Source organism: Anolis sagrei, chromosome 3, assembly GCF_037176765.1.
Source record: "Anolis sagrei isolate rAnoSag1 chromosome 3, rAnoSag1.mat, whole genome shotgun sequence".
Lineage (NCBI taxonomy): Eukaryota > Metazoa > Chordata > Lepidosauria > Squamata > Dactyloidae > Anolis > Anolis sagrei.
The window spans coordinates 202,284,444-202,308,908 of NC_090023.1; the positions used below are offsets into that span (position 1 = coordinate 202,284,444).

Sequence of the window (24,465 nt, forward strand, 5' to 3'; positions counted from 1 at the left end):
GCTTCTTTCACTACCTTTCAAAGTGTACTTTCAGCTCTATAACAATCTGATAATGTCCTATAGCATCGTACCCAGATGGTGATGCTGGGGGACATGCTTGGATCCCTGGCCATTGACTTGTGGGGTCCCACAAGGTTCCATTCTTTCCCCCATGCATTTTAATATTGACATTAAACTGCTGGCTGAGGTCATCCAGAGTTTTGGAGTTGGGTGCCATCTCTATGCAGATGACATACAACTCTTCTACTCTTTTCCACCTAATACTGGGGAAGCTCCTTGGATACTAAACCAGTGCCTGGCAGCTGTGACAGACTGGATGAGGGCCAACAAGCTGAAGCTTAATCCAGACAAGACAGAGGTCCTCCTGATCAGTCGCGAGGCCAATCAGGGTATAGAGTGGCTGCCTGTACTCAATGGGTTTCACTCCCCCTGAGGACAAAGGTCCACAGTCTGGGGGTTCTCCTGGATTCTTCACTGATGCTTGAGGCTCAGGTGTCAGTGGTAGCTGGGAGGGCCATTGCGACCGTACCTCGAGAAACCTGACTTAGCCATGGTGGTCCAAGCCTTAGTTGAATCCAGAATGGACTATTGTAATGCATTCTACATGGAGCTGACTCAGAAATTGTAACTAGTGAAGAGAGTGGCAGCCAGATTATTAATTGGTATGAGCTTTAGGGAGTAAACTACCCCCCTTTTAAAGCAGCTCCACTGGTTCCCAATAAGTTTCTGGGCCCAATTCAAAATGCAGGTGATTACCTATAAAGCTCTATTTGCTTCAGGTCCAACCTATCTTCAAGACCACACCTCCTTCTACGAATTGGCACAGGCATTAAGATCTGCTGGGAAGGCCCTTCTTTCGGTCCCACCACCATCTCAAGCATAGTTGGTGGGGATGAGAAAGAGGGCTGTCTCGGTGGTGGCTCTCTGGCTCTGGAATACCCTCCCTAAAGAAATTAGATTAGCCCCCTCTCTTCAGGCCTTCCGGATGAGTCTAAAAACATGGCTCTTCTGACAGGCCTTTGATCCTGAGTAATCCATGGCAATGTGATGAGTCGTTGATAGTACTGGCCCACCCTTTGATTGATTGTTATGACAGATATAGAAATTAACCATTCAAGAACAATTTTTAGTCTTGCTTTACAGTCCCAACTAGATTCTAATTATTACTATATAGTAACTAGTAACAAGTTTACATAAATCTCAAAAGGAGAGTAGTACAAATGTCAGATTTATAGACATAACACAACTGTCAGGGTTATATACATAACACAACTATTTAGTCTTGCTTTACAACCTGAAGAAGGATCCCCGAAAAAAGAATATGGTACCCGGGATTACTTGTTGTTGTGCTATGCATATAATCCTGACAGTTGTGTTATGTATATAAATCTGACATTTGTACTATTCTCCTTTTGAGATTTATGTAGACTATGTTTAGTATAGTAACTATTAGAACCCATTTGGGACTGTAAAGGTGCTGAGCACTTCAAGGATCCTTTGTTTGGAGAACCAAATAGCTTAACCTTTGAGCACCGGATTCTAAATCCTCTCCATAACTCTGTCTCCATAACCCTGTAACTCCAACTAAATATATATATACATTAGAAATGGATAGAATAGGGAAGGGTGAAAACCCCTGTGGTGTTTGTTTTGCTGTCAGTTCCCCTGATCAGAAGATTTCACCTCACTTTCTGTCCCTGTGATAACTGGATTTTGGAAAATTTGGCTTGTTGTGGAAACTAGGATTGGAGAGAAAGCTTTAGTGGAGACAGCTTTTTCCCATAATTCCTCCAGGAGTGAATTTCCATCCGAAGGGTAGATCTCTCTCACTTCATGTTGTCCCAGTCCTCTTTTTAACTATGAGTTATTTGTAAGCTGGGTATCTCTAACTCAAGGACTGCCTGTATGCATAGCCCTTTGAAGGCAACCATACACCTGATGTGGCCCTTGGTCAAGATGAGTTTGACACACCTGCCCTATGGGAAAGAAGCTTGCTACCTGTCCAGAGGCCTGGTGGCCCATGTAACAACATTCTGAGGCCACCATCAATTGGAAGGAATTTTGGCTTGAAAAATTATGTGTGTAAGCTTTCTTTGTATGTGTCAATCCTATTCTGAATCTATCAATCAACCAGATTTTATCAATAATCTGGATATTATCTCATTACACAAGTAGATTCTTTTTGTGTTGGCAATCCCAGTCTGATAACTGGCAAACAGAGGGAGAAAACGTGGAGGTAGTGACAGACTTTGTGTTTCTAGGCGCGAAGATTACTGCAGATGCAGACTGCAGCCAGGAAATCAGAAGACACTTACTTCTTGGAAGGAGAGCAATGACGAATCTCAATACAATAGTGAAGAGTAGAGACATCACACTGGTAATGAGGATCCACATAGTTTAAGCAATGGTATTCTTCGTAGTAGCCTATGGATGTGAAAGCTGGACTATAAGGAAGGCTGAGCAAAGGAAGATTGACACTTTTGAACTGTGGTGCTGGAGGAAACTTCTGAGAGTGCCTTGGACCTCAAGATCAAACCAGTCCATACTCCAGGAAATAAAGCCTGACTGCTCACTGGAGAGAAGTATGTTAGAGACCAAGATGAAGTACTTTGGCCACATAATGAGAAGTACTTTGGCTTGGAGAAGACAATGATGCTGGGGAAAATGGAAGGAAAAAGGAAGAGGGGCAAGATGGATGGATGGTATCCTTGAAGTGACTGGCTTGACTCTGAAGGAACTGGGGATGGTGACAGCTCTGGCATGGGCTGGTCCATGAGGTCATGAAGAATCAGAAGCGACTGAACAAATAAACAACAAATCCCAGTTTGACTTCTTTACACTTTCAAATGGCAATAGTGCAAATACCTGCTTGAAGGGAATGGGCCACAAGGCTTTCCCATCCAGCTGAGTGCTAGATTTGGCCTGGGAAAAGTCTAGGGGGATATCTAAATCTGATTCATTGAACTGGGAGGATGTTTTAAGTGTACGTGTTCAGTGAGTTGTTATTGTTATGTTTTAACTGCAAAATTAAATCAGTCATTGTCAGATGACGTCTGGGTGGGCTGTAATAGTGGTGACATTTATCTTCTACCAAAGCATTTCAAGTCCTAAGAGTCAAATTGCATTTTGTGGAGTTTTTACATTTAAAAAAAAAAGAGATGTAAGCAGAGAGTTACAAAGTTTATTATATAAGCAGCAATGGGAGCTGTGAGAAGAACAATGATTGCCCAGCCTATATTCTATCTTGTTCTATTTCTTCAGGGATTATGTTCTTCTGTCCATCTCATGCCCATGGCACTCTGCTGATGTCATTAGCAGAAGTTGTCTTTATGCGTGGGAGAGAGAAAATGTATGTGTGTACTCTCATATCAGCATATGTCTGTCTCACTACAGGCTCCTATCTGCTGACCAACTCTTTTTGACATATGCTGTGCACAAACTGCTTTTGGTAAACTGTCAGTGCTTTGCAACCTGACCTTTGCCAACCAGACCCACAGAATTTGCAGAAACATAGGCAGTCTCTTCTGCTGACTACGGATGGGTCACTCTACAATTGTAAATCATTTAAGCCCTTGCAAATGCTGCTCATGACTGCTCATTCACTGGCTAAACACATTGAAAAGCTGCAGCAGACTCATTTCTCACAAAACAATTGGGCACAATAATGCTTATGTATCTCCTTTTGTATATCTGGTTCCACAAAGGAAACAAATTCATCAGGGTTTGTTTGTTGAAAGTTGGAAATCCAGGGCTGCTAAGTTGGGAAATGGGCACGAGGTGAGATGGCTAGAATCCAGGAGGTATGTCTTTCAAAATTGATTAATATATTATTCCATGATTACTTAGGTGATCCCTCATTGTCCGAGTAGGATAGTCTTCCAGATCAGTGTACTGGTGGTGGGTCTGTAGGTGACTGTGGAGCCCTATTCTTGACCTGCATCTTCTCCCGCAGTGAGGCCATTGGTTTCCAGGTGGAAGGCGGTCCTGGTTGGGGTTGACTTGATGCGCCTTCCTCTTGGCACGTTTTTCTCTTTTGCCCTCCATTCATGCCTCTTCAAATTCTACAGCACTGCTGGTCACAGCTGACCTCCAGCTGGAGTGCTCAAGGGCCTATGCTTTCCAGTTCTCAGTGTCTATGTCAGAGTTTTTAAGGCTGGCCTTCAGCCCATCTTTAAATCTCTTTTCCTGCCCAACAACATTCCATTTTCCATTCTTGAGTTCGAAGTAGAGCAACTGCTTTGAAAGATGGTGGTCGGGCATCTGGACAATGTGGTCGGTCCAGCGGAGTTGATAGCGGAGGACCATTGCTTCAATGCTGGTGGTATTTGCTTCTTCCAGCATGTTGACATTTGTCCACTTGTCTATCCAAGAGATTTGCAGGATTTTCCAGAGACAGCGCTGATGGAATCATTCCATGGTTATAAATCTGGCTATGTGCTTCTGTCTTCTCAACTGATCACTTAGTAATGGCATATTTTCCCCAATAGGGAGAACCACAAAAACTTAAAAGTGATGCAAAAGACTGCATATTACTTAGAGTTTCAAGTCTGTGATGGTCATTATGATCGCCTTCATCTTGCCTTGACAAGGAGTTCTAGTGCCTCAGCAAACTATGAAACCCAGGATTCTACAGGATGCAGCCACAGTAGTAAAAATGAAATAATTATATTTTTTGTTTAGAGAATTTTCACCCAGCTCCTCAACCACAAAGGCATTTAGAGCAGCTTACAAAATATTAATTTCCCCCCAGGCTTGCAAAGTACATAAGAATAATTGTGCTATAATCATGCAGGGTGAAAGATCCATGATAATAATCTTCAAATTGTGGAGCGGAATACAGAGCTAGCATGATGTATGGGTATAAGTGTTAGAGTACGACTGTAGAGAACAGGGTCTGAATCACGCCTTGGACATAAAAACCTATTTTAGCTGAGTCACACAAGTTCAGACCCAGAAACCCCATGGCAGGGTCTCCTTAAACTGGAAACTAATTAAAGGCACACAACAAAAACCAACAGGAAACATTATTTATTCAGTACATCTAAATCAGTGGTTCCCAATCTTTTGTTGACCAGGGACCACTTGACCAGGAACCACTTTGACTAGGGACCGCTCTCCAACATTAGTACCAAAAGGGTTACGGATCAGTTTTTGGTCAACCTTAGATCCAGTTTGGTTATTTGTGGTGATGATTCAGAAAACTGCATTGGATAGACCACATGAGCTCTGGTTTCTGATACAGAACATATGCCATTCAGTAGTTGCCATCTGCTCACCCACAGAAAAATATATTTAATAATCTAGGGGCTGATGTGGTCTATCCAATGCAATTTTCTGAATTGGCACCCCAATTAACCCCAGGAATAGACCTAAAAATGAAGACACCTGCTTCCAGGTGCCCCATGGAATGGTTCCACTCAAGGGGAGGGAGGAGGTGGAGAAGCAGCAGTCAGGAGGCTTGTTATCGCACTTTTCATGGGTAGTTCAGCTTCTCCCCTCCTGACATCACCATTGTCTTGGCACTATAAGAGGGTTTTACGAGACCAGCCACTCTTGTTACAATAATGTAATAACGGTGAGTCCGCAGACCACTGGTGGTCCATGGACCACTGGTTGGGAACCACTGATCTAGACTCTAGAGCAGTACTACAAAGAAGATGCCATTGCAACACCTATTTGCCAAAATGACTGTGCTCAATGTCAGTTCTAACTAAGAACCATAGCTTGGGATTGAATCATGCAGAAGGTTTGAAAATGTTGAGTGGTGGAGGCTATCCTGAGATTCTAGAATCTAGAACTATTTTCAAGCAAAGCATGTCTTCTACTACTTAAGTTAAGCTATTAAATCTCTCTTTTCCTCACTTCCATTTACTTTTTAAAGCTTCGTTTTAATTCTTTTATTATTTCCACAGTCATGTGTAAATCATTGCATAGGTTTAACACTCATTCTTTGTGTTTCCTTTAATCTTACCCGGCTATTGCAATTTTCTCCCTGCTTCTTTTATCTCTTCTCCTCCAGGTCTTTTTAAGGCAGTGAAGCTGAAGGCAGGGACCTGCTTATTTTATTCCTGTCTAGCACAGATGAGGTGCTTTTACATACAGTAAATTACAATAGCTGATAAAAGTAGAAGCAAATTCAGCAGCTAAGTCACCTGAAACAGTCCCTGAACAATGGCTGTTAATCCCTTTCAAACTATCTGGTACTGACATCAAAACCTTTAACAAAAATAAATAAATACTTTAGAAAATTAAAATTAAAATTGAAGAAAGAGTGAGCCACACTGGATGCTTGATGATTACATGCTCTGTTTAGGATCCTGGGCCAGCTTTATTATTAGGCAGAGTAAGGCAATCACCTCAATTGTTGAATGCTGGGAAGTGGTCTGAAATGGTGAAGAACTGGAGGACAGACCTGTGTGTGGCATGGCATCCTTCAACAGTTTCGGACAACAGTGGCTCCCAAAGTGACCCATTAGAAGTGGGATCAGTTGACAAACAGGGATGCGTCATTGCTTCAACTTTATTTTCCATCATTTTTTGATTTTACACCTTGTTAATGAGAAACTTTCCACCGGTGTGGAAGTCATATACTGGACAGACGGCAAGCTCTTTAAACTTAGCAGGCTGAAAGCGAAAGTCACAACAACTTCTCTTCTAGAACTCCAATATGCTGATGATAATGTAGTCTGTGCTCATTCAGAGGAAGATCAACATACCACTTTAAACACCTTCTCAAAGCCATATGAAAAGTTTGGCCTCTCGCTGAACATTGAGAACACCAAAGTGTTCTTTCTACTAACAGGAACAAACCAATCTCTTTGCAATGCCAGCAACACAACTTAATGGTGTAATGCTAGAAAATGTTGGCTATTTCTACTACACAGGCAGTCACCTCTTCACAAAAGTCGACACCAATGCCAAAATACAACCCTGTCTGAGCTCTACCTGTGCAGAATTTTTTTAAACATGAAGCAGACAGTGTTTGAGGATCAGGATATTTATAGGGATAAGATGCTTGTTTATAAAGCATCCAATTCTATTGTACACCTACAAAACATGGACTGTCTATGAATGTCATTTTTGACTTTTGAAAAGATTTCAAAAAATCCTGCAAATCTCCTGGGAAGACAGATAGAGACAAACATCAGCATTCTGGAAGAAGTAAAGGCCACCAGCATTGAAACAATTATTCTCTGCCATCAACTTCACTGAACTGGCCACATGATTTGAATATTCCATCACCACATCTCAAAGCAGTGACTTTATTCTCAACTTAAGAATGAAAAATGGAATTTCCCCGAACAACAAAAGTGAATTAAAGATGAGCTTAAAGCTTAAACTGGCTGATCTCCAGTTACAATGCTCGAGTGCCAGGGTTTTCCAGTTCTTGGTGTTTATACCACATCCAGATCCATCATTGTTTGAGTCCACAGTGCTCTCTGGATGTAGGTGAACTACAACTTCAAAACTCAAGGGCAATGCCCACCAAACCCTTCCAGTATTATCTGTTGGTCATGGGAATTCTGTGTGTCAAGTTTGGTTCAATTCCATCATTGGTGGAGTTCAGAATGCGATCTGATTGTAGGTTAACTATAAATCCCAGCAACTACATCCCCACCAGCATTCAAATTTGGGTATATCGGATATTTGTGCCCAATTTGGTCCAGTGAATGAAAATACATCCTGCAGATATTTACATTACAATTCATAACAGTAACAAAATCACTGTTATGAAGTAGCAACAAAAATAATTTTATGGTTGGGGGTCACCACAACATGAGGAACTGTATTAAGGGGTCGTGGCATAAGGAAGGTTGTGCAACACTGGTCTAGCCTGAGCTAAACCTGAAATGGACCAACACCCCATTGACAGACACCTAAATGGGCTTCTTGAAGATTCTGAATGATTCTCACTCAAATGTTCACGCGCCTTCAATGTTCTGCCTTTGGGGAGAAAAAATGGGATTGGTAGTTGCTAGATATTAAGCCATACAGGAGAATTGTGAGGGCGTGTGTTTCGCCTCTAGACAAGGCCAATGGATCACAACTCTTATGTTGGCTTCCTGCACAGATTTTTTTTAAATTCTTCAGAATGTGTTAATATTTTAAACTACTCCCTGTCCTACTAAAAAGAGATTTGAGGATAGGGGAATTGTGATGTTCTTTTATAGTTTGAGTGTTGTTAACATCTAAAGAAAGAAAATATGCATCCTTTAAAGCAAAAGGACAAAAAAATTAGATTGTCTTTGAAAAGCATTCTCCTAGAGCCACTTCAAATCACATCACTAGTGACAGCCAGACAAGGCTATGGTTTATCCCAACATAATATGAATCAATTCTGACCTTTAAGAAAGAGCAATGAGAGGTATTCTTCGAACTGGATATGATGGCATTTTTTTTAGAATCAGAAAAAAGTACCGCGGAATAAATAGTCAAAACTATGAGACACTGTTGGACACAGCCTTATCTCCATTGCTTTTAAATTGGTGGTTATGGATTCTGCTCCAGGACTTTTTGATCAATCAGTCAAATATATTTGCTAAAAAATATTGATCATCACAAACATGCAACAAAAATCAATCTGAGTGATACATTTTAAAATAGATCATCCCTGGCATGTTGACCCACATTTTGTATCTGAGCCATTGAACTGGAAGAGTAAACAAAGAAAACTTACAGTATGGAAATAAAAGGCTCTGAGCTTCCCAACCTGGAGAGTTACACTAGTATTGGGCAAGGATAGATCCTACCTTTTAGTTCTTACAGTTCTCCATCAAGTTGGCTTTGATGCATGACTCCCCTATGAATGAGAGACTATTAAGGTCCCAAGTTCTTGCAAACTCACATTATGGCTTTCTTAACTGAGTGCTCCTTCTGTTTTGAACTAGTTTATCTGAGTCCACATTGCCATATATCCAGTTCAAAGCAGAAAATTTGGGGTTTTATTCAGCTGTGTCAAAGCCCCTGGTGGTGCAGTGGGTTAAACTGCTGAGCTGCTGAACTTGCTGACCAAAGAGCCTGCATTGTCCCTAGACACCTCCAAGGTCATGTGGCCGGCATGACTACATGGAACACTGTTACTAACCTGCTGAAGCGGTACCTATTGATCTACTCACATTTGCATGTTTTCAAACTGCTGAACTTGCTGGCCGATTTGCTTGTTTGAATCTGGGGAGCTAAGTGAGCTCCCGCTATTCGTCCCAACTTCTACAGTTCAAAAACATGCAAATGTGAGTAGATCAATAGGTATTACATGGTGCTCCATGTACTCATGCCGGCCACATGACCTTGGAGGTGTCTATGGATAAAGCTGGTTCTTTGGCTTAGAAATGGAAATGAGCACCAACCCCCAGAGTCAGACACGACTGGACTTAATGTCAGGAGAAAACACCTTTACCTTTACTTTTCAGTTGTGTGGAAGGAGCCTGAGTTAATCCATCGGCTTGTGATCATCCTCTTTTCCTGCTGACTTCTTTTTGCATTACAGCATTACCTTTTCCAGTGTACATCTTTACAGAACAAGTTCAACTAGGTGACAGAAGAACAGTCAGACCTTTCTGCCTGCAGCTTATTTGTATCAAATCACTAATTTTCACTGGGTCATCAGGATGACCTTACACTTAGAAGTGAAGAAATAGCTCTCACCATTTTCTGAGAGCTGATGGCTACATCTCCTCCTCTTTGCCAAGACTAGAAAAATAGGTAGACATCTTCCAGACACACTCCAATAGCCAGTCAGTGGCCAGTTGGGAGATGGAGCTAAGCCCAACCATCTTGCACACTCAGAGAAAAGAAAGGAGACCTCATTACCTGTGAATCATCAATGCAGCTATAATGGCAGAGAATTTAAGTGCCACCAGCCCAACAACTGGATTTCAATAATAATATTTTGGTAAGTTCCTCCATGCAAGTTTTGACACACATTTAGAATTTTAGATACAGGCTGTAATTGATACACCTATCTGTTGTGTGTGTATGTGGGACTGCGGAGCAATATCAAGATGGCCACAGGTTCCCAAGCCCTATTTTAAGGAAAACAAGGTTTAATAAAAACCCAAGTGAGAAACTCCATTGAAAATATAAAAATGGGGTCTCTTCCTTGTTTTACACAAGATCACTACATCACAGAAGCAATTGGCTATCTTCTACTTTGTCTTCAATATAGAGTCTTCTGGGGAAAGGTAGCAGGCAATGTGAGTGGTCTAGGCTATAGCAAAGTTAAAGGTTTTCCCCTGACATTAAGTCTAGTTGTCTCCAACTCTGGGAGTTGGTGCTCACTTCCATTTCTAAGCCGAAGAGCCAGCACTCTCCATAGACACCTCCAAGGTCATGTGGCCCGCATGACTGCATGGAGCATCATTACCTTCCCGCTGGAGCAATACCTATTGATCAACTCACATTTGCATGTTTTTGAACTGTTTGGTTGGCAGAAGCTGGAGCTAACAGTGGGAGCTCATGCTGCTCCCGGGATTCGAAACTGCGACCTGTCAGTCAGAAAGTTCAGCAGCTCAGCAGTTTAATCCACTGCACCACTGGGGGCTCGGTCTAGGCTATACTGTGGTTGAATTCTCTTAACTTGTATCTGAGACAATCTGCTTCTGAATTCTAATTGTTTAGGGGAATTTACATAGGGAACCTTTCTAGCCAATACTGAAGTTGTACAACCCCAATACTGGGGTTGTACAATAATACACCAATACCTGAAGGGCCAGAATCATAGAATCATATAGTGGGTCAGCCAGTTCAACCCCCTGCCAAGAAGCAGGAAAATTGCATTCAAAGCATCACCAACAGATGACCATCCAGCCTCTGTTTAAAAGTCTCCAAAGAAGGAGCCCCCACCACACTCCAGGGCAGAGAGTGCTACTGCTGAATAGCTCTCACAGTTAGGAAATTCTTCCTAATGTTCAGGTGGAATCTCCTTTCCCATAATTTGAAGCCATTGTTCTATGTCCTAGTCTCTGGGGCAGCAGAAAACAAGCTTGCTTCCTCCTCCCTATGACTTCCCCTCACATATTTATATATGGTCATCATGTCTCCACTTCTCTTCTGCAGGCTAAACATGCTCAGCTCTTTAAGCTGCTCCCAACCCTTGATCGTTTTAGTCACCCTCCTCTGGACACATTCCAGCTTGTCAACATCTCCCTTAAATTGGACACAGTATTCCAGGTGTGGTCTGAGCAAGGCAGAATAGAGGGGTAGCATGACTTCCCTGGATCTAGACACTATACTCCTATTTATGCAGGCCAAAATCCCTTTGGCTCTTTAGCTGCAACACAACATTGTTGGCTCATGTTTAACTTGTTGTCTACAAGGACTCCAAGAGGTTGCTCAGTCTTGTATGGTAAAGAAAACTGCACATACCAAGAGATATTTTTAAAGTTGTGATGTTACACGATGGCTCATAATGCAAAACAGTGCAACAATAATGCAACAATAATCCAGACAGTTACTGGCTAAAGTACAAAACAGAAAGTGTAGGGGGCAAAAGCAATAGCTGGATATAGTATGTGTTTGAGATGACTGTAGTCTTTAAATTCATAAGCACACCATTTTGTCTTTACTAGCCCTTTGGACCTTTCCGTAATGGTACCAATATATGGTAGACATATATTGCCTTCAAGCTTCAAAAGAATTAATGCCTCAGCTCTCGAGTATATGCTCACTGGGAATTTATCCTAGACAACGTTTTATTGATGGGACCTTCAAGTCAATAATATTGTGTTGGGCATAAGGATATAATATCATAAGTTCACTATGTCCTGTTTCTATATATGTGTGTCAACATGCTTGAAAACTGTTTGGAACAGCTCACAAATATATTTTTGGTTTCACCTATCACACATTCTGCATGTATCAGGTTGCCTAGTCAGAAGAACCCATTGATGTAAAAGCAACTTGAGTTGGAAAAATGGAAGCTTCTTTGGGATGCTGCTGTAGATTTTGCTGAACGTATTCTGCTTTCTCAATATTTTCTTCCATGCTTCATTTTGCATGCTCTTAATCATCTTTTTAACCTGAATATTGGCTTGAACAAGAAGCAAGTTACTTTCTCTGTGAATATACACTTCTCTAAACAGCAAGATTCAGCTGGGTTAGCCCAAGGTATTTTGCTGGCTGAAGCAAGGGACAAGCATGTGCCCCCCCCCCCTCCTCCCAGTTTAGTTTTTTTTCAATACTTGTTATGGGATAATGTCCTCCACTGTTCCTACAGCATGCATCATCATCTAGGGAGTACAAAACAGGCCATGTGGCACATATAACTCTGATTTCCAACAGAAAATAATAGCTAGGGCTTAGGGAGTCAGTTGTATCATAGTGCCTAAAGATAGAGATGGTCCTAAGGGACAGAGTAGTACAGGCAAAACTCTTAAGACCAAAAGTCCCCTGTATTTCTGATTCTCCCTTCCAAATTTTGGAATACATGCATATACATAATGAGATATCTTGGAGATGGGACCCAAGTATAAACATGAAATTCATTAATGTTCCATATATACCTTATCTACATAGACTGGAGGTAATTTTACACAATATTTCTAATAATGTTGTGCATTAAACCAAGTTTGTGTACATTGGACCACCAGAAAGCCAAGGTATCACTATCTCAGCCACCCATGGAGACAAATTTGCTCAACAAGTTTGAACATTTGCTACAAGTGGCAAAGCTTTCTTCATTAAATCAAAGAAGCTATAGCTCAATAGTAGAATAGCTTCATCTTATGTGGAAGGTCCCAAATTAATTACCGATTTCTCCATTTAGGTTTGATAAATATTTCCATCTGAAACCCTAGAGAGTTGCTACCAGTCTTCATATATAGTGCTGAAGCAGATGTGTGTACCACTTGACTGCTTCAGCATAAATCAGCTTTCCATATATTCCCGAACTAGCTTTCCTGAATGATTTGTGTGTGTGTGTCAGGAGCAAATTGAGAAACTGCAAGTCGCTTCTGATGTGAGAGAATTGGCCATCTGCAAGGACGTTGCTCAGGGGATGCCCAGATGTTTGATGTTTTACCATCCTGTGGGAGGCTTCTCTTGTGTCCCCAAATGGGAAGCTAGAGCTGACAGATGGGAGCTCATCCCGCTCCCTGGATTCGAACCCCCAACCTGTCAGTCAGCAGTCCTGCCAGCACAAGGATTTAGCCCAGTGGTTCTTAACCTTCCTACTGCTGCAACCCCTTAATACAGTTCCTCATGTTGCGGTGACCGCCAACCATATATTTTTTTTGCTAATTCATAACTGTAATTTCGCTACTGTTATGAATTGTAATGTAAATATCTGATATGCAGGATGTATTTTCATTCACTGACCAAATTTGGCACAAATACCCAATACTCTCAAATTTGATTAATGATGGGGGGGGGGGGGTTGATGGAAGTTGTAGTTGCTGGGATTTATAGTTAAGCTACAATCAAAGAGCATTCTGAACTCAACCAATGATGGAATTGAACCAAATTTGGCACACAGAACTCCCATGAGCAAGAGCACTATGGAACCAAACTTTGGCACATGGAACTCCCAAGACCGACAGAAAATACTAGAAGGGTTGGGTGAGCATTGGCCTTGAGTTTTGGAGTTGTAGTTCACCTATATCCAGAGACCACTGTGGACTCAAACAGTGATGGATCTGGACCAAACTTGGCATGGATGCTCAATATGCCCAAATGTGAACACTGGTGGCGTTTGGGGGAAATAAACATTGACATTTGGGAATTGTAATTGCTGGAATTTATAGTTTACCTACAATCAAAGAGTGATCTGAACCTCACCAGTGATAGAACTGGGCCATACTTCCCACACATAACTATTGTGTTTTCTGATGGTCTTTGGTGACCCCTCTGACACCCCCTCACAACCCCCCCCCAGGGGTCCCAACCCCCAGGTTGAGAAATGCTGGTAGCCCATTGCACCACCAGGCGCTTTTCCTGAATGAATGACACTCCATTCTTTTCAAACATTCAGATTATGGTATCTTTGTCAGATTTAAGCCTGATCTGATCTAGAGCTATTATCACACAGAAACCTAATGGAATATGCATTTAAGGAGAACATTTAACATTTTTATTAGCTTTAAATCCTAATTCTCCATGATAGACTGATATTCAGAATATTTTGGTTCATTGATTCTTCAACTACCCTCTCTCTCGCCACCTCTCATGTATTTCTGCAACTCAATGCATGCTTCTTTCTTCCTATATGCTTGGCCAAAATTGGCAGTTTTTCCAAGGAACTTAATTTTCTGGCCTTGTTTAATTTATTGCCCTTCAAGACTTTTCCTTTCACTTTTTGCCCTTTCTCGGTTTTCCCTTTTCTGAAAACCTCCTCAGAAAATCAAATGCCCAGAATGGTAGTGAAAGGTTGATGGATTTCACAGTACAGAAGAAATAAACAAATGTCAAACAGTTGGAGGAACATGGTTTTCTTTTATTTAAATTCAAAGTGTATGTTGTATTTGATTCATTTAAAATATTTTATATTGCTTTTCATTTTAAAAATGTCTGGTGAAGGCAGCCCTGCAATCCATCTGGAAAACTATGCCATTTGCATTCATTCAGCTCTTGACTTCTCTAATGCAAAAGCCATAGTCATCTTCAATGGGCCAATGAACCCATAAAACTGTCAAAGCAGTATTTCCAAAGCTCAGCAATGACAGCTCTTTGATGGAACCTTCGGAATGTAAATTCTGAAGGCTGGAACATTTACAATTCGATTATATTTTATTCCCCTTAGGAAAATAATGCTCTCAACTATCCTTGACAGTTACATCATAAAGCAGCTTGATCACAAAGGATATGTTCCTTAAATTATTGGCATAGATTTGCTAAATTCATTTGAACTGGTAGCCCTTACCCTTTGTTCTTGTAATGCATCTTCAAGGCCCCTTCTACACGGCCATATAACTTTCTCGATTCAATCCTTTTGGCAAGCTTTGGTCATAAGAGGTTTACATTGTTTTCCACCAAGGCTCAGGCACTTTCAACACTGCCATATAAAATCCAGATTATCAATTAAACTAGATTATATGGCAGTGTAGACTCATATAATACAATTCAAGGTAGATAATGTGGATTGTCAGCTTTGATAATCTGGATTATATGGCAGTGTAGAAGGGGGCTCAGTGAGTGGGACTTTCCAGGATCATTCAGTAGGCTTTTATGATTAAGTTGGGATTCAACCCATACCTTCTCAGATCCCTTCTACACTGCCATATAAAATTCAGATTATCTGCTTTGAACTGGATTATATGGTAGTGTAGACTCATATAATCCAGTTAAAAGTAGATAATGTGGATTATCTGATTTGATAATCTGGATTATATGGCAGTGTAGAAGGGGGCTCAGAGAGTGAGACTTCCCAGGATCATTCAGTAGGCTTTTATGATTAAGTTGGGATTCAACCCATACCTTCTCAGACCCCTTCTACATTGCCATATAAAATCGAGATTATCTGCTTTGAACTGGATTATATGGTAGTGTAGACTCATATAATCCAGTTCAAAGTAGATAATGTGAATTATCTGCTTTGATAATCTGGATTCTATGGCAGTGTAGAATCCAGCATCCTAGTCCAGCACTGAAACCACTGCACCATTCTATATAAATAAAATTATGTAGTGATATGCTCGGTCCAAAGCCTGGAGAGTTACTTTTTAAAATCAGTAAACAGTCAGGGGTAGCTACATTGGCCACATGGCAAAATACAGCAACATCAAAAATTCATAAAACAATATATTGGGCCAAGTAAAATGCAAAATAATATATCATCCATATATCATTCACTAGTTCATTCATCTTAAAAACCATACAAGAAAAGTGACAATGCTGGAGTTATAGGCCCATATTTTGTCTCAGGCATTACTCCCATTGTCAGTTAAGATGGTCTGGGCTGATCTCAAAGGCCATGTGGGGACTGTGAACAAAGAGAAGAAAAACACAGGCAATAAAATGTCAAATTCATGAATTAGCAGCCAAGTAACTTGAGATCATTAAGATCTAGGTGCTTTCTCAATTGCAGTTCTTTTGCTGCTGCTAATGCATTTGAAATTTTGCTGTCTGTGTTTTACTATACTGCCCTCTGTTCCCAGTGCTCACATGGCCAAGAAGAAGAATGGCCTCTTCCTGTATCTTTCTTCTGTGGATTTTGGATTTTGTTGTATTTCAAAACTTGGTTATAGTCAAGAGGCACTCTAAAATAATTAATTTCTCTAGAAACTTTAGTTGAAAAACCAATCCTTCAAAAAAACGGGTCAACTTATTCACAAGTCAGTGGTACTACTGTACCTTAACTTATAAAAAAGGAAGCCATCTTCTTCGCTGAGTACAATGGCGAAAGGTGAGGGTATAACCCATCCCAGGAGAATCTAAAGGAGGCACTGACTCCCTTTACTCACTTCTCTGTGGCACAATTTCTAGCTTTTTTGAATTTCTGGGCAGAAGACTCTTCTTGACTTCAGCCAGAGGTCTTGATGCTTTCCCCTCTCTGAGGAATGAACCTCAATTTATCCATGGATCATATCAAAATGAATATTTTTGACCCCAAAGTCTATTCTTGACTTATACATGAGGTCAACTTATACATGAGTATATACAGTACTGTGTAACTTGTGCATTTTGGCTAAACCTCGATCCATTTCTGCTGGCCAGATACTGGTAGACGCCTGTATCCATTTTCCTGAAAACAAGCGGGTAACCGGATAGCCGTTTTCCACTTTAGAAATACCAACCTGAAAAAACTATTAGCCTGCAGGACACAAGTTTCCTTCTACCTACCTTATCACTATCTCAAAACACAACACAAAGCAGAAATGTGAGCCAACACTTGAATGATAAGATTTTCCTCTTCCAATCCTTCTCGTGTTGCTATCAGAGTTACCAAAAGCAACTAAAGCATTACAGTTATGCAACAAAAGGATGTGAAGTCATCTCTCTGCAATGTACTTTATATGTAATTTACTCATAACCTTGTTAGAAAAAAGGAATGAATTATAAGTGCAGCATTTTTGTAGGAACTCCTTTCCAAACTCTGCCATACATACATACATACACAACCTGGGGAGAGGGGAGCCAAGAAATGAAGCCCCATAGGGCCATTAAATGTTCGCGGTACAGTCTGTGACATGAATTGAAAGCCCAGGGACTAGTACAGAGGACATTATCCTCCAGGAAAAAAGGCTTAATTTTTTGTACCTGCACATGGAGACCCATAAAGGTTTTTTTTACCAAAGCACAAGGTGCAATAAACCATTGAAAGAGTCATAAGAACCAACTTACCACGGAGTCCAGAAACCTAATACAGCAGTCGAGCTCCAGGCGAGTCTCACAGAATTGCCGAAAGAGAAGTCTTCCTATTGGCTGCTTGTCACATAAACTGTAGTAATCTCTCTCTGGAGGAAATAAAGAGGAAGAAGAAGGAAGGTGAACAAATGAGGCACTTTTTAATGGGCTTTGGTCTGGTTAGGGTTTGAGCATGTGTAGGGTATTAAAACTTCAAAACTTCTTTACAAACAAGACACAACCTAAAAAAGATACTCAATCTACTTGCAGAACTGCAGGCTGCAGCCAAGGTTAGGTGTGTTTTGCAATTGTGCTTTGGACATAGATTAATTGGTTTTGGAAGTAGAAAGCATCCTGAAATTCTCAGTGTCCTCCCCTCTTCCACCCACGATTGGAAAAAAAATTGAGAAAAGAATGCATGTTACTGGCTCGTATATTTGCAAAGTTAGTCTTGGAAGTAAGTGGCCAATATCTGTTGAAATCCCAGAAGCAAAATTCATCTGGGAAGGGGGCTGGGCACAGTTTTCAGTGGTTCTGAATGCTCCCTTTGTTGTATTTGCCCTTTCCAATACAGAAGAAGTTGGGAGACATCCTTTTTGGACTATAGCTCTCAGAATCCCAGAGGAAACACAGCCAGTGCAACAAAAAAAATGTGGGTCTGGGAATGTGGGGAGTTGTACCCAAAAGGGACCTTTCCAACAACAACAGGCAAAATACATCCCACATCCAGTTGCTCTCATGGATCTCTTCTAAGAAGAACCAACCTTAGGACTCAAGCCAATGACTTGGGCACGAAAGTGCACTGCTAGACTGCTACACCATGGAGAACATATCCATGTAATTCCTGCTGTATGGATACGGGCATTGCTGACTACATGTACCCAGTTTCTAGAGTGTGCAGTATTCTGCATGTCATGCTCTATGTGTGACATGTAGAGATACTCAAGTAATTGTATGTGCTACAATGCTCATTTCATGTGAACCTCTTCAGTGGGCACCACACAGAAGGAAAGCCTCCTTTTGCTGGTGGTGACTGCTTTTGATTCCTCTCATCTAAAAACTAGGGAGACATATTATGTCTATCTTCCAGTGAGCAGACACTTTTTTTGTAGGGTTTTAAGCAGAGGCTGGAAAGCCATGTGTCAGGAGAGCTTTGTTTATGTATCCAAGCATGGCAAGGGTTTGGACAAGGAGGCCCTTGTGGTCTCTTCTACCTTTTTGGTTCTATGATCCTAACTGGTATGGGAGGAATACAGTGGGCCCCTAGTGACCATTGGGGTTTGTTCCAGGACCCCTAGAGATACCAGAATCTCTGGATGCTCAAATCCCATTATATTCAGTAGCATAATAAAATGGTGTTCTTTCTGGAATACTGTCCACTTCCGCCCTCCCCAAATATTTTCATGCCACCGATGATTTAATCTGTAGATACAGAATCTGTGGATACAAGGGGGCCACTGTATAAAATAATGCTTCAATTAACTTGGCACAAATGCATAACCAGCTGGTACGTGAGGCTGTTCCTGATGTAAAATTAGGAGTAAAAAAACCCTGTTCGCTAAACACTAAACAACAGACTGTGTTTCTTCCGAATGTTCTCATCCTTAGTTTTCTCGGAAACATATGACATTTTTGTTGTTGCCACAACAACCCACTCCTTACCTTAACACAAGATGTTGCATGGCAAGAAGACAAATTCCTCTGCTCTACCTGTTACAGCCAGCTATAATAGCTGGTATATGGAGGAAAAAATACTCTCTGGCCTTGTCAGACTGGAGGTTCTGGGTTTTAGCTTCCTATGGTGGTGGTCATATTTCCTTTTTGTGTGGGGCGGGTCTGGATATTTCAAAATGTGGATAATAATGCTTCCACTTTCAGTGTGCAGACCAAAAAGCATTTAAAAACCATTAGTTTCCTTTATCCCTTATGGGATAAGAGACAATGTAACCAACATAACTAGCTGTGTTACTTCTTGCATTGCTAATTACTGGGGAACAGAAGGTTTGAAGTTTATGAGATCTTACATTTCCCTATCAAAATGTCCTTAAATGTGCCTTACCTCTAAGTCTTTACAGTCCCATGGCCTTAGCTGACCCTTGTGATTCAGAGAACCCTTTAAAGCCCTTTAAAGCTCTTTATTTTCCGCATTTTATTCCATTTTTATTAGAACCATATGTGGCTTTTCCAGACTTGGAATTACAGCTCCCATCATCCATCTGGCTAGCCACACCCTTTCCCGAGGTTTAGGAGGATTAGAAAAAGATTAGAAAAAAATCCAAGAAAGCTGCAGAAAACTACTGCAAGTGACACACATTTTATCCAGTGATTGCTAGCTAGGTTCACAAATTTTGGAGACAAGCCTTGGGTAAGTCACATACTCTCAGGCCCCTTCTACACTGCTATATAATCCAGATTATCAAAGTAACACCTGTGCAGGGCCATAGCATCACCTCTTCAGATCCATTGCCTTACAACTCTTGAGTGGGCGCCTCTGCAGCTTCGGTGCCCGCGGCCTGGCCATAGCAACACCTGCATGGAGCGCCTCTATGGCCCGCTGCCTTGCCATTCGGTTACTCTATCATGCCTGCCTGATAGTGGGGGGGGGGGGGAGTAGGCGTCCCTACCACCTGGATGATTGCTGCCCTGCTGGTGGTGCTTTGAGTTCTGGCAGGTAACCTCATTCTTGGGGTTGCCCCTCCTCATCTGCTGCCTGCTTTGCCTGTTTTTCCTCTAACAGCCCACTTCAGCTGGAATTGAATGTATGCTTTTAAGCTGTTGTATTGTTCTTACATCTTATTGTACTTATATTTTAACTGTACTGTTTCATTGTAGTTATATTTAAACTGTTTAAACTGATATGTTGCATTTATTGTTGTATATGTAACGCGACTTTGAATTTACCATGATCTCTAAATCACCCTGAGTCCCCCTAGGAGTGAGAAGGACAGCGTATAAATATAGTATAATAATAATCCACATTATCTGCTTTGAGCCCCTGGTGGCGCAGTGGGTTAAAGTGCTGAGCTGCTGAACTCGCTGACCAAAAGGTCACAGGTTCAAATCTGTGGAGTGGGGTGAGCTCCCACTGTTAGCCCCAGTTTCTGCCGACCTAGCAGTTCGAAAACATGCAAATGTGAGTAGATCGATAGGTACCGCTCTGTTGGAAAGGTAACGGCGCTCCATGAAGTCATGCCGGCCACATGACCTTGCAGGTGTCTATGGAAAACACCAGCTCTTTGGCTTAGAAATGGAGATGAACACCAAGCCCCTCGAGTCGGACATGACTGGACTTAATGTCAGGGGAAAATCTTGCCCTTTACCTATCTGCTTTTAACTGGATTATATGAGTCTACACTGCCAGATAATCTGGATTTTATATGGCAGTGTTGAAGGGGCCTTAGTCTTTGAGGAAGTCAATGGAAACCCTACTCTGAGTATATCTTGCCATGAAACCCTCATGATAGGTTTTCTTATGGTTACCATAAGTTGGAAAAGATTTGAAGGAATACAACATGATGTAACTATGTTGCTTATGCAGAACCGATTTAAACTGGCATCAATTTCCCATTTGGATTTCATAACAATGCAGAAACCACATCCCCAGTTTTATTTTTCAAGGATTAATATCAAATATAGTGTATGTGTTTGTGCATTAAAAAATCTATTTGTATCCTGTCTTTCATAAAATGACCATACTAACCAAGTAACTTGGAAAAGTTATTGAGAGTATAAGGCTTAAAATGAACTTTCCCAGTTGCTGGGTATCCCCATAGTTTCTGGGAATCATTATGGGTTGCATCACATTTAAAAAAAAGACTTTATAAACAAAGCTAGAAATATATTACAAGGGCTTCTGTATCTCTGCCTGTTAGAAAGGACTCTCTGGGTTATGGCTATCATGTTGTGGCCAAAAGAGGAGAGTGTTCATCATTTTTTATTATTAAGGAGAAGTGTCATGCCAAAAAAATAAACCCAGATAAATGCAAAAGCATGTACAACAGCTCTAAGTCATCCAACTCTTGGCAACTTTAAACTATGAGAACAGGATGAACTTGTTGGTAAAATAATAAGCAAATTTCTCTTCTCATTGAAAGTGGTTCAAAATAGTTTTTAATCCCGAAGAAATGGAAAGCATAGTCCTACAGCATCTTACCAATCAGTTTAGTTTATATTATATTAATAGAAACCCCAAAGAGTTCTTTCCAGTGGCAGATGCTTGGACTTTGCTTTACAAAAATTATTTGCAGTTCCCAAGTAACATAAAGAAATAATTTGCTGTCTTTTTAGTTGTGATCTTTATTTTCACTTTTCTCAAAAGAAAAAAATATTATTGTCCATTAAAGTAAACGTTTCCCCTTGACATTAAGTCTAGTTGTGTCCGACTCTGGAGGATGGTGCTCATCTCCATTTTCAAGAGCCAGTGTTGTCCGTAGACACCTCCAAGGTCATGTGGCTGGCATGACTGCAAGGAGCGCTGTTACCTTCCCGCCAAAGTGATACCTATTGATCTACTTACAGTTATATATGTTTGAACTGCTAGGCTGGCAGAAGCTGGGCCTAACAGCAGGAGCTCACGCCGCTCCTGGATTCAAACTGCCGACTTTTCAGTCAGCAAGTTAAGCACCTTAGCGGTTTAACCCGCTGCACCACCGGGGGCTCCAAAATATATAATAAAATAAAAATAAAAATCTGGTAAAGATAAAGGTTTCTCCTTGACTTTAAGTTTAGTCATGTCTGACTCTGGGGGGTGATGCTCCTCTCCATTTCTAAGTCTAAGAGCCAGCGTCGTCCGTAGACACCTCTAATGTCACATGGCCAGCAAGACTGCATGGAGCGCCATTACCTTCCCGCCGAAGCGGTACCTATTGATCTACTCATATTTGCATGTTTTCGAATTGCTAGGTTGGCAGAAGCTGGGCCTAACAGCGGGAGCTTGCCCCGCTTCCCGGGTTCAAATTGCCAACCATTTGGTCATCAAGTTCAGCAGCTCAGCAGTTTAACCCGCTGCACCATCAGGGAGCCTTATTGTCCACTAGATATATATATATAATATATCTGGATGCTACAAGTTATCATCCTTTGATACAAAACACTTTATTCCCATCTACACCATCCTTGTCTGATCACTGACAACACAGTACCAGCTCCTTCTCTGAAAAAAAACACCCTAAAATTTACTTACACAGAAAAACAACAAACCTATCCCTTGTTAAGTTAGAACCGTAATATACTGCAATGATACTGTATTGGAGGAGCCCTGGTGGCACAGTGAGTTAAACCACTGAGATGCTGAACTTGCTGACTGAAAGGTCAGCAGTTCGAATCCAGGGAGCGGGGTGAGCTCCCATTGTTAGCCCCAGCTTCTGCCAACCTAGCAGTTTGAAAATATTCAAATATGAGTAAGTCAATAGGTACCACTTCAGTAAGAAGGTAACAGAGCTCCATGCAGTCATGCCAGCCACATGACCTTGGAGGTGTCTATGAACAATACTATCTCTTTGGCTTAGAAATGGAGATTAGCACCACCCCCTAGAGACTAGACTTAACCCTAACCCTAACCCTTTTACTGTATTGGAAAACATAACTAATTACAAATAACTATTTATTTGTAGTTGTTTCCTTTGAAACTCCATGCATAACACAATGCAAGAGTCCCCTCACCCCCTGCCACCACCGCCCTCCCCAGCAAAAAATAAAAAATAAACAGAGGAATATATTTACTGAGTCTGATGTATTTTAAACAACTTTGAGTATCAATGCCTGACAACCAACTTTTGTTCTTAGAAGAACTCAGTAATTATAGTTCCAAAGGCGTCGTCCTTCTTTCATCCCCATCCTTTCTGGAATTTCCTTTTTTTAAATAACAGCACAGCACAAGCCATAAGAGCTACAGCAAATCAACCACACTGTTTACTTCCCACTTCATCACCCCCAAATAATAATAATAATAATAATGTTTAAAAAACAGGAACAAGAGAGTAAATGGTCAATTGGAGAATTAAAAAAAACAACTTTCCCTTGGACCAAACTATGTTTTTCTTTGTGCAGCCACCAATAAAAACAGCAGGTCGGATTCAAACATTTCGCAAAGACAGAAAGAGATTTCCTGAGGAAATGTTAACTAGCTGGAAGTGAAACCATATGTTTGCAGAGACATAGTAGACATAGCACTTCTCTGTCTGAACAATAGGTAAAGAGGCCCAATGGATAGGAGAAAGTTTAGGTAAACTATTGAGAACCAGTTATCTGAATCTTTAGTTTGAAAAACTACACAGAACCTTGGAATATACTCAGGCCCATCCTACACTGTCCTTATATCCCAGGATATGATCCCAGATTATCTTCTTATCCCAGATTATATGGCAATGGAGACTCATATATATAAGGCGCAGTGGGTTAAACCGCTGAGCTGCTGAACTGGCTGACCAAAAGTTTGGCAGTTTGAATCTGGGAGGCGGTGTGAGCTCCCACCGTTAGGCCCAGCTTCTGCCAACCTAGAAGGTCAAAAACATGCAAATGTGAGTAGATCAATAGGTACTGCCTTGGCGGGAAGGTAACAGTGTTTCATGCTAGCCACATGACCTTGGGGTTGCCTACGGACATCTCCAGCTCTTCGGCTTAGAAATGGAGATGAGCATCAAGCCCCGGAGTCAGACACAACTAGACTCATGTCAGGGGAAACATTTACCTTTACCTTTATAGACTCATATAATCCAGTTCAAAGCAGATAACCTGAGATGAGATCCAGGGAGATCCAGGGACAGTGTAGAAGGGGCCTCAGGTGGGTCAATTGTTGGCTGGTGGGTTCTGTGAACGAGATGCTGAATCTATTCCATGTTTGAGTCTGACCTTCTAAGGAGCTATTCAAGGTGCTTAACATTCTCCTTAAAACACATTCAGCATCTTGGCTAAAGTTCAAAGTAAAGCCTGAAGCAGAATCTCAACTTCTGACACAGAGAACACTAGCTGCTAATGAACTCAATGGATCAAAATGCACTGTGCTCCAATTTGTTGTATCTTTTCCCCCTTCAACAGATTGTATCTTGTAAGCAAAAAAAGGAAAAAAAGTCAGTGGAGAAATGTGGGACAGTTACATGGGGAAGATGTCGTCATGTGGATATCACTGTAAAATCAGTTCTTTCACATTACACAATCACAGCACTACGATTCCACTTTAACTGCCACTGG

The 24,465-nt window shown here is 41.2% G+C and overlaps 1 protein-coding gene across 1 annotated transcript in view; it reads right to left on the reverse strand.

Annotated features, from left to right (window-relative positions):
• Positions 1-24,465, reverse strand: part of GRK5 (G protein-coupled receptor kinase 5) — a 256,986-nt gene that overhangs the window by 98,176 nt on the left and 134,345 nt on the right. The window contains exon 3 of the mRNA XM_060768524.2: positions 17,275-17,387. Coding sequence (XP_060624507.1) covers positions 17,275-17,387 — 113 coding nt within the window. The remainder of the gene's footprint in view (positions 1-17,274; positions 17,388-24,465) is intronic.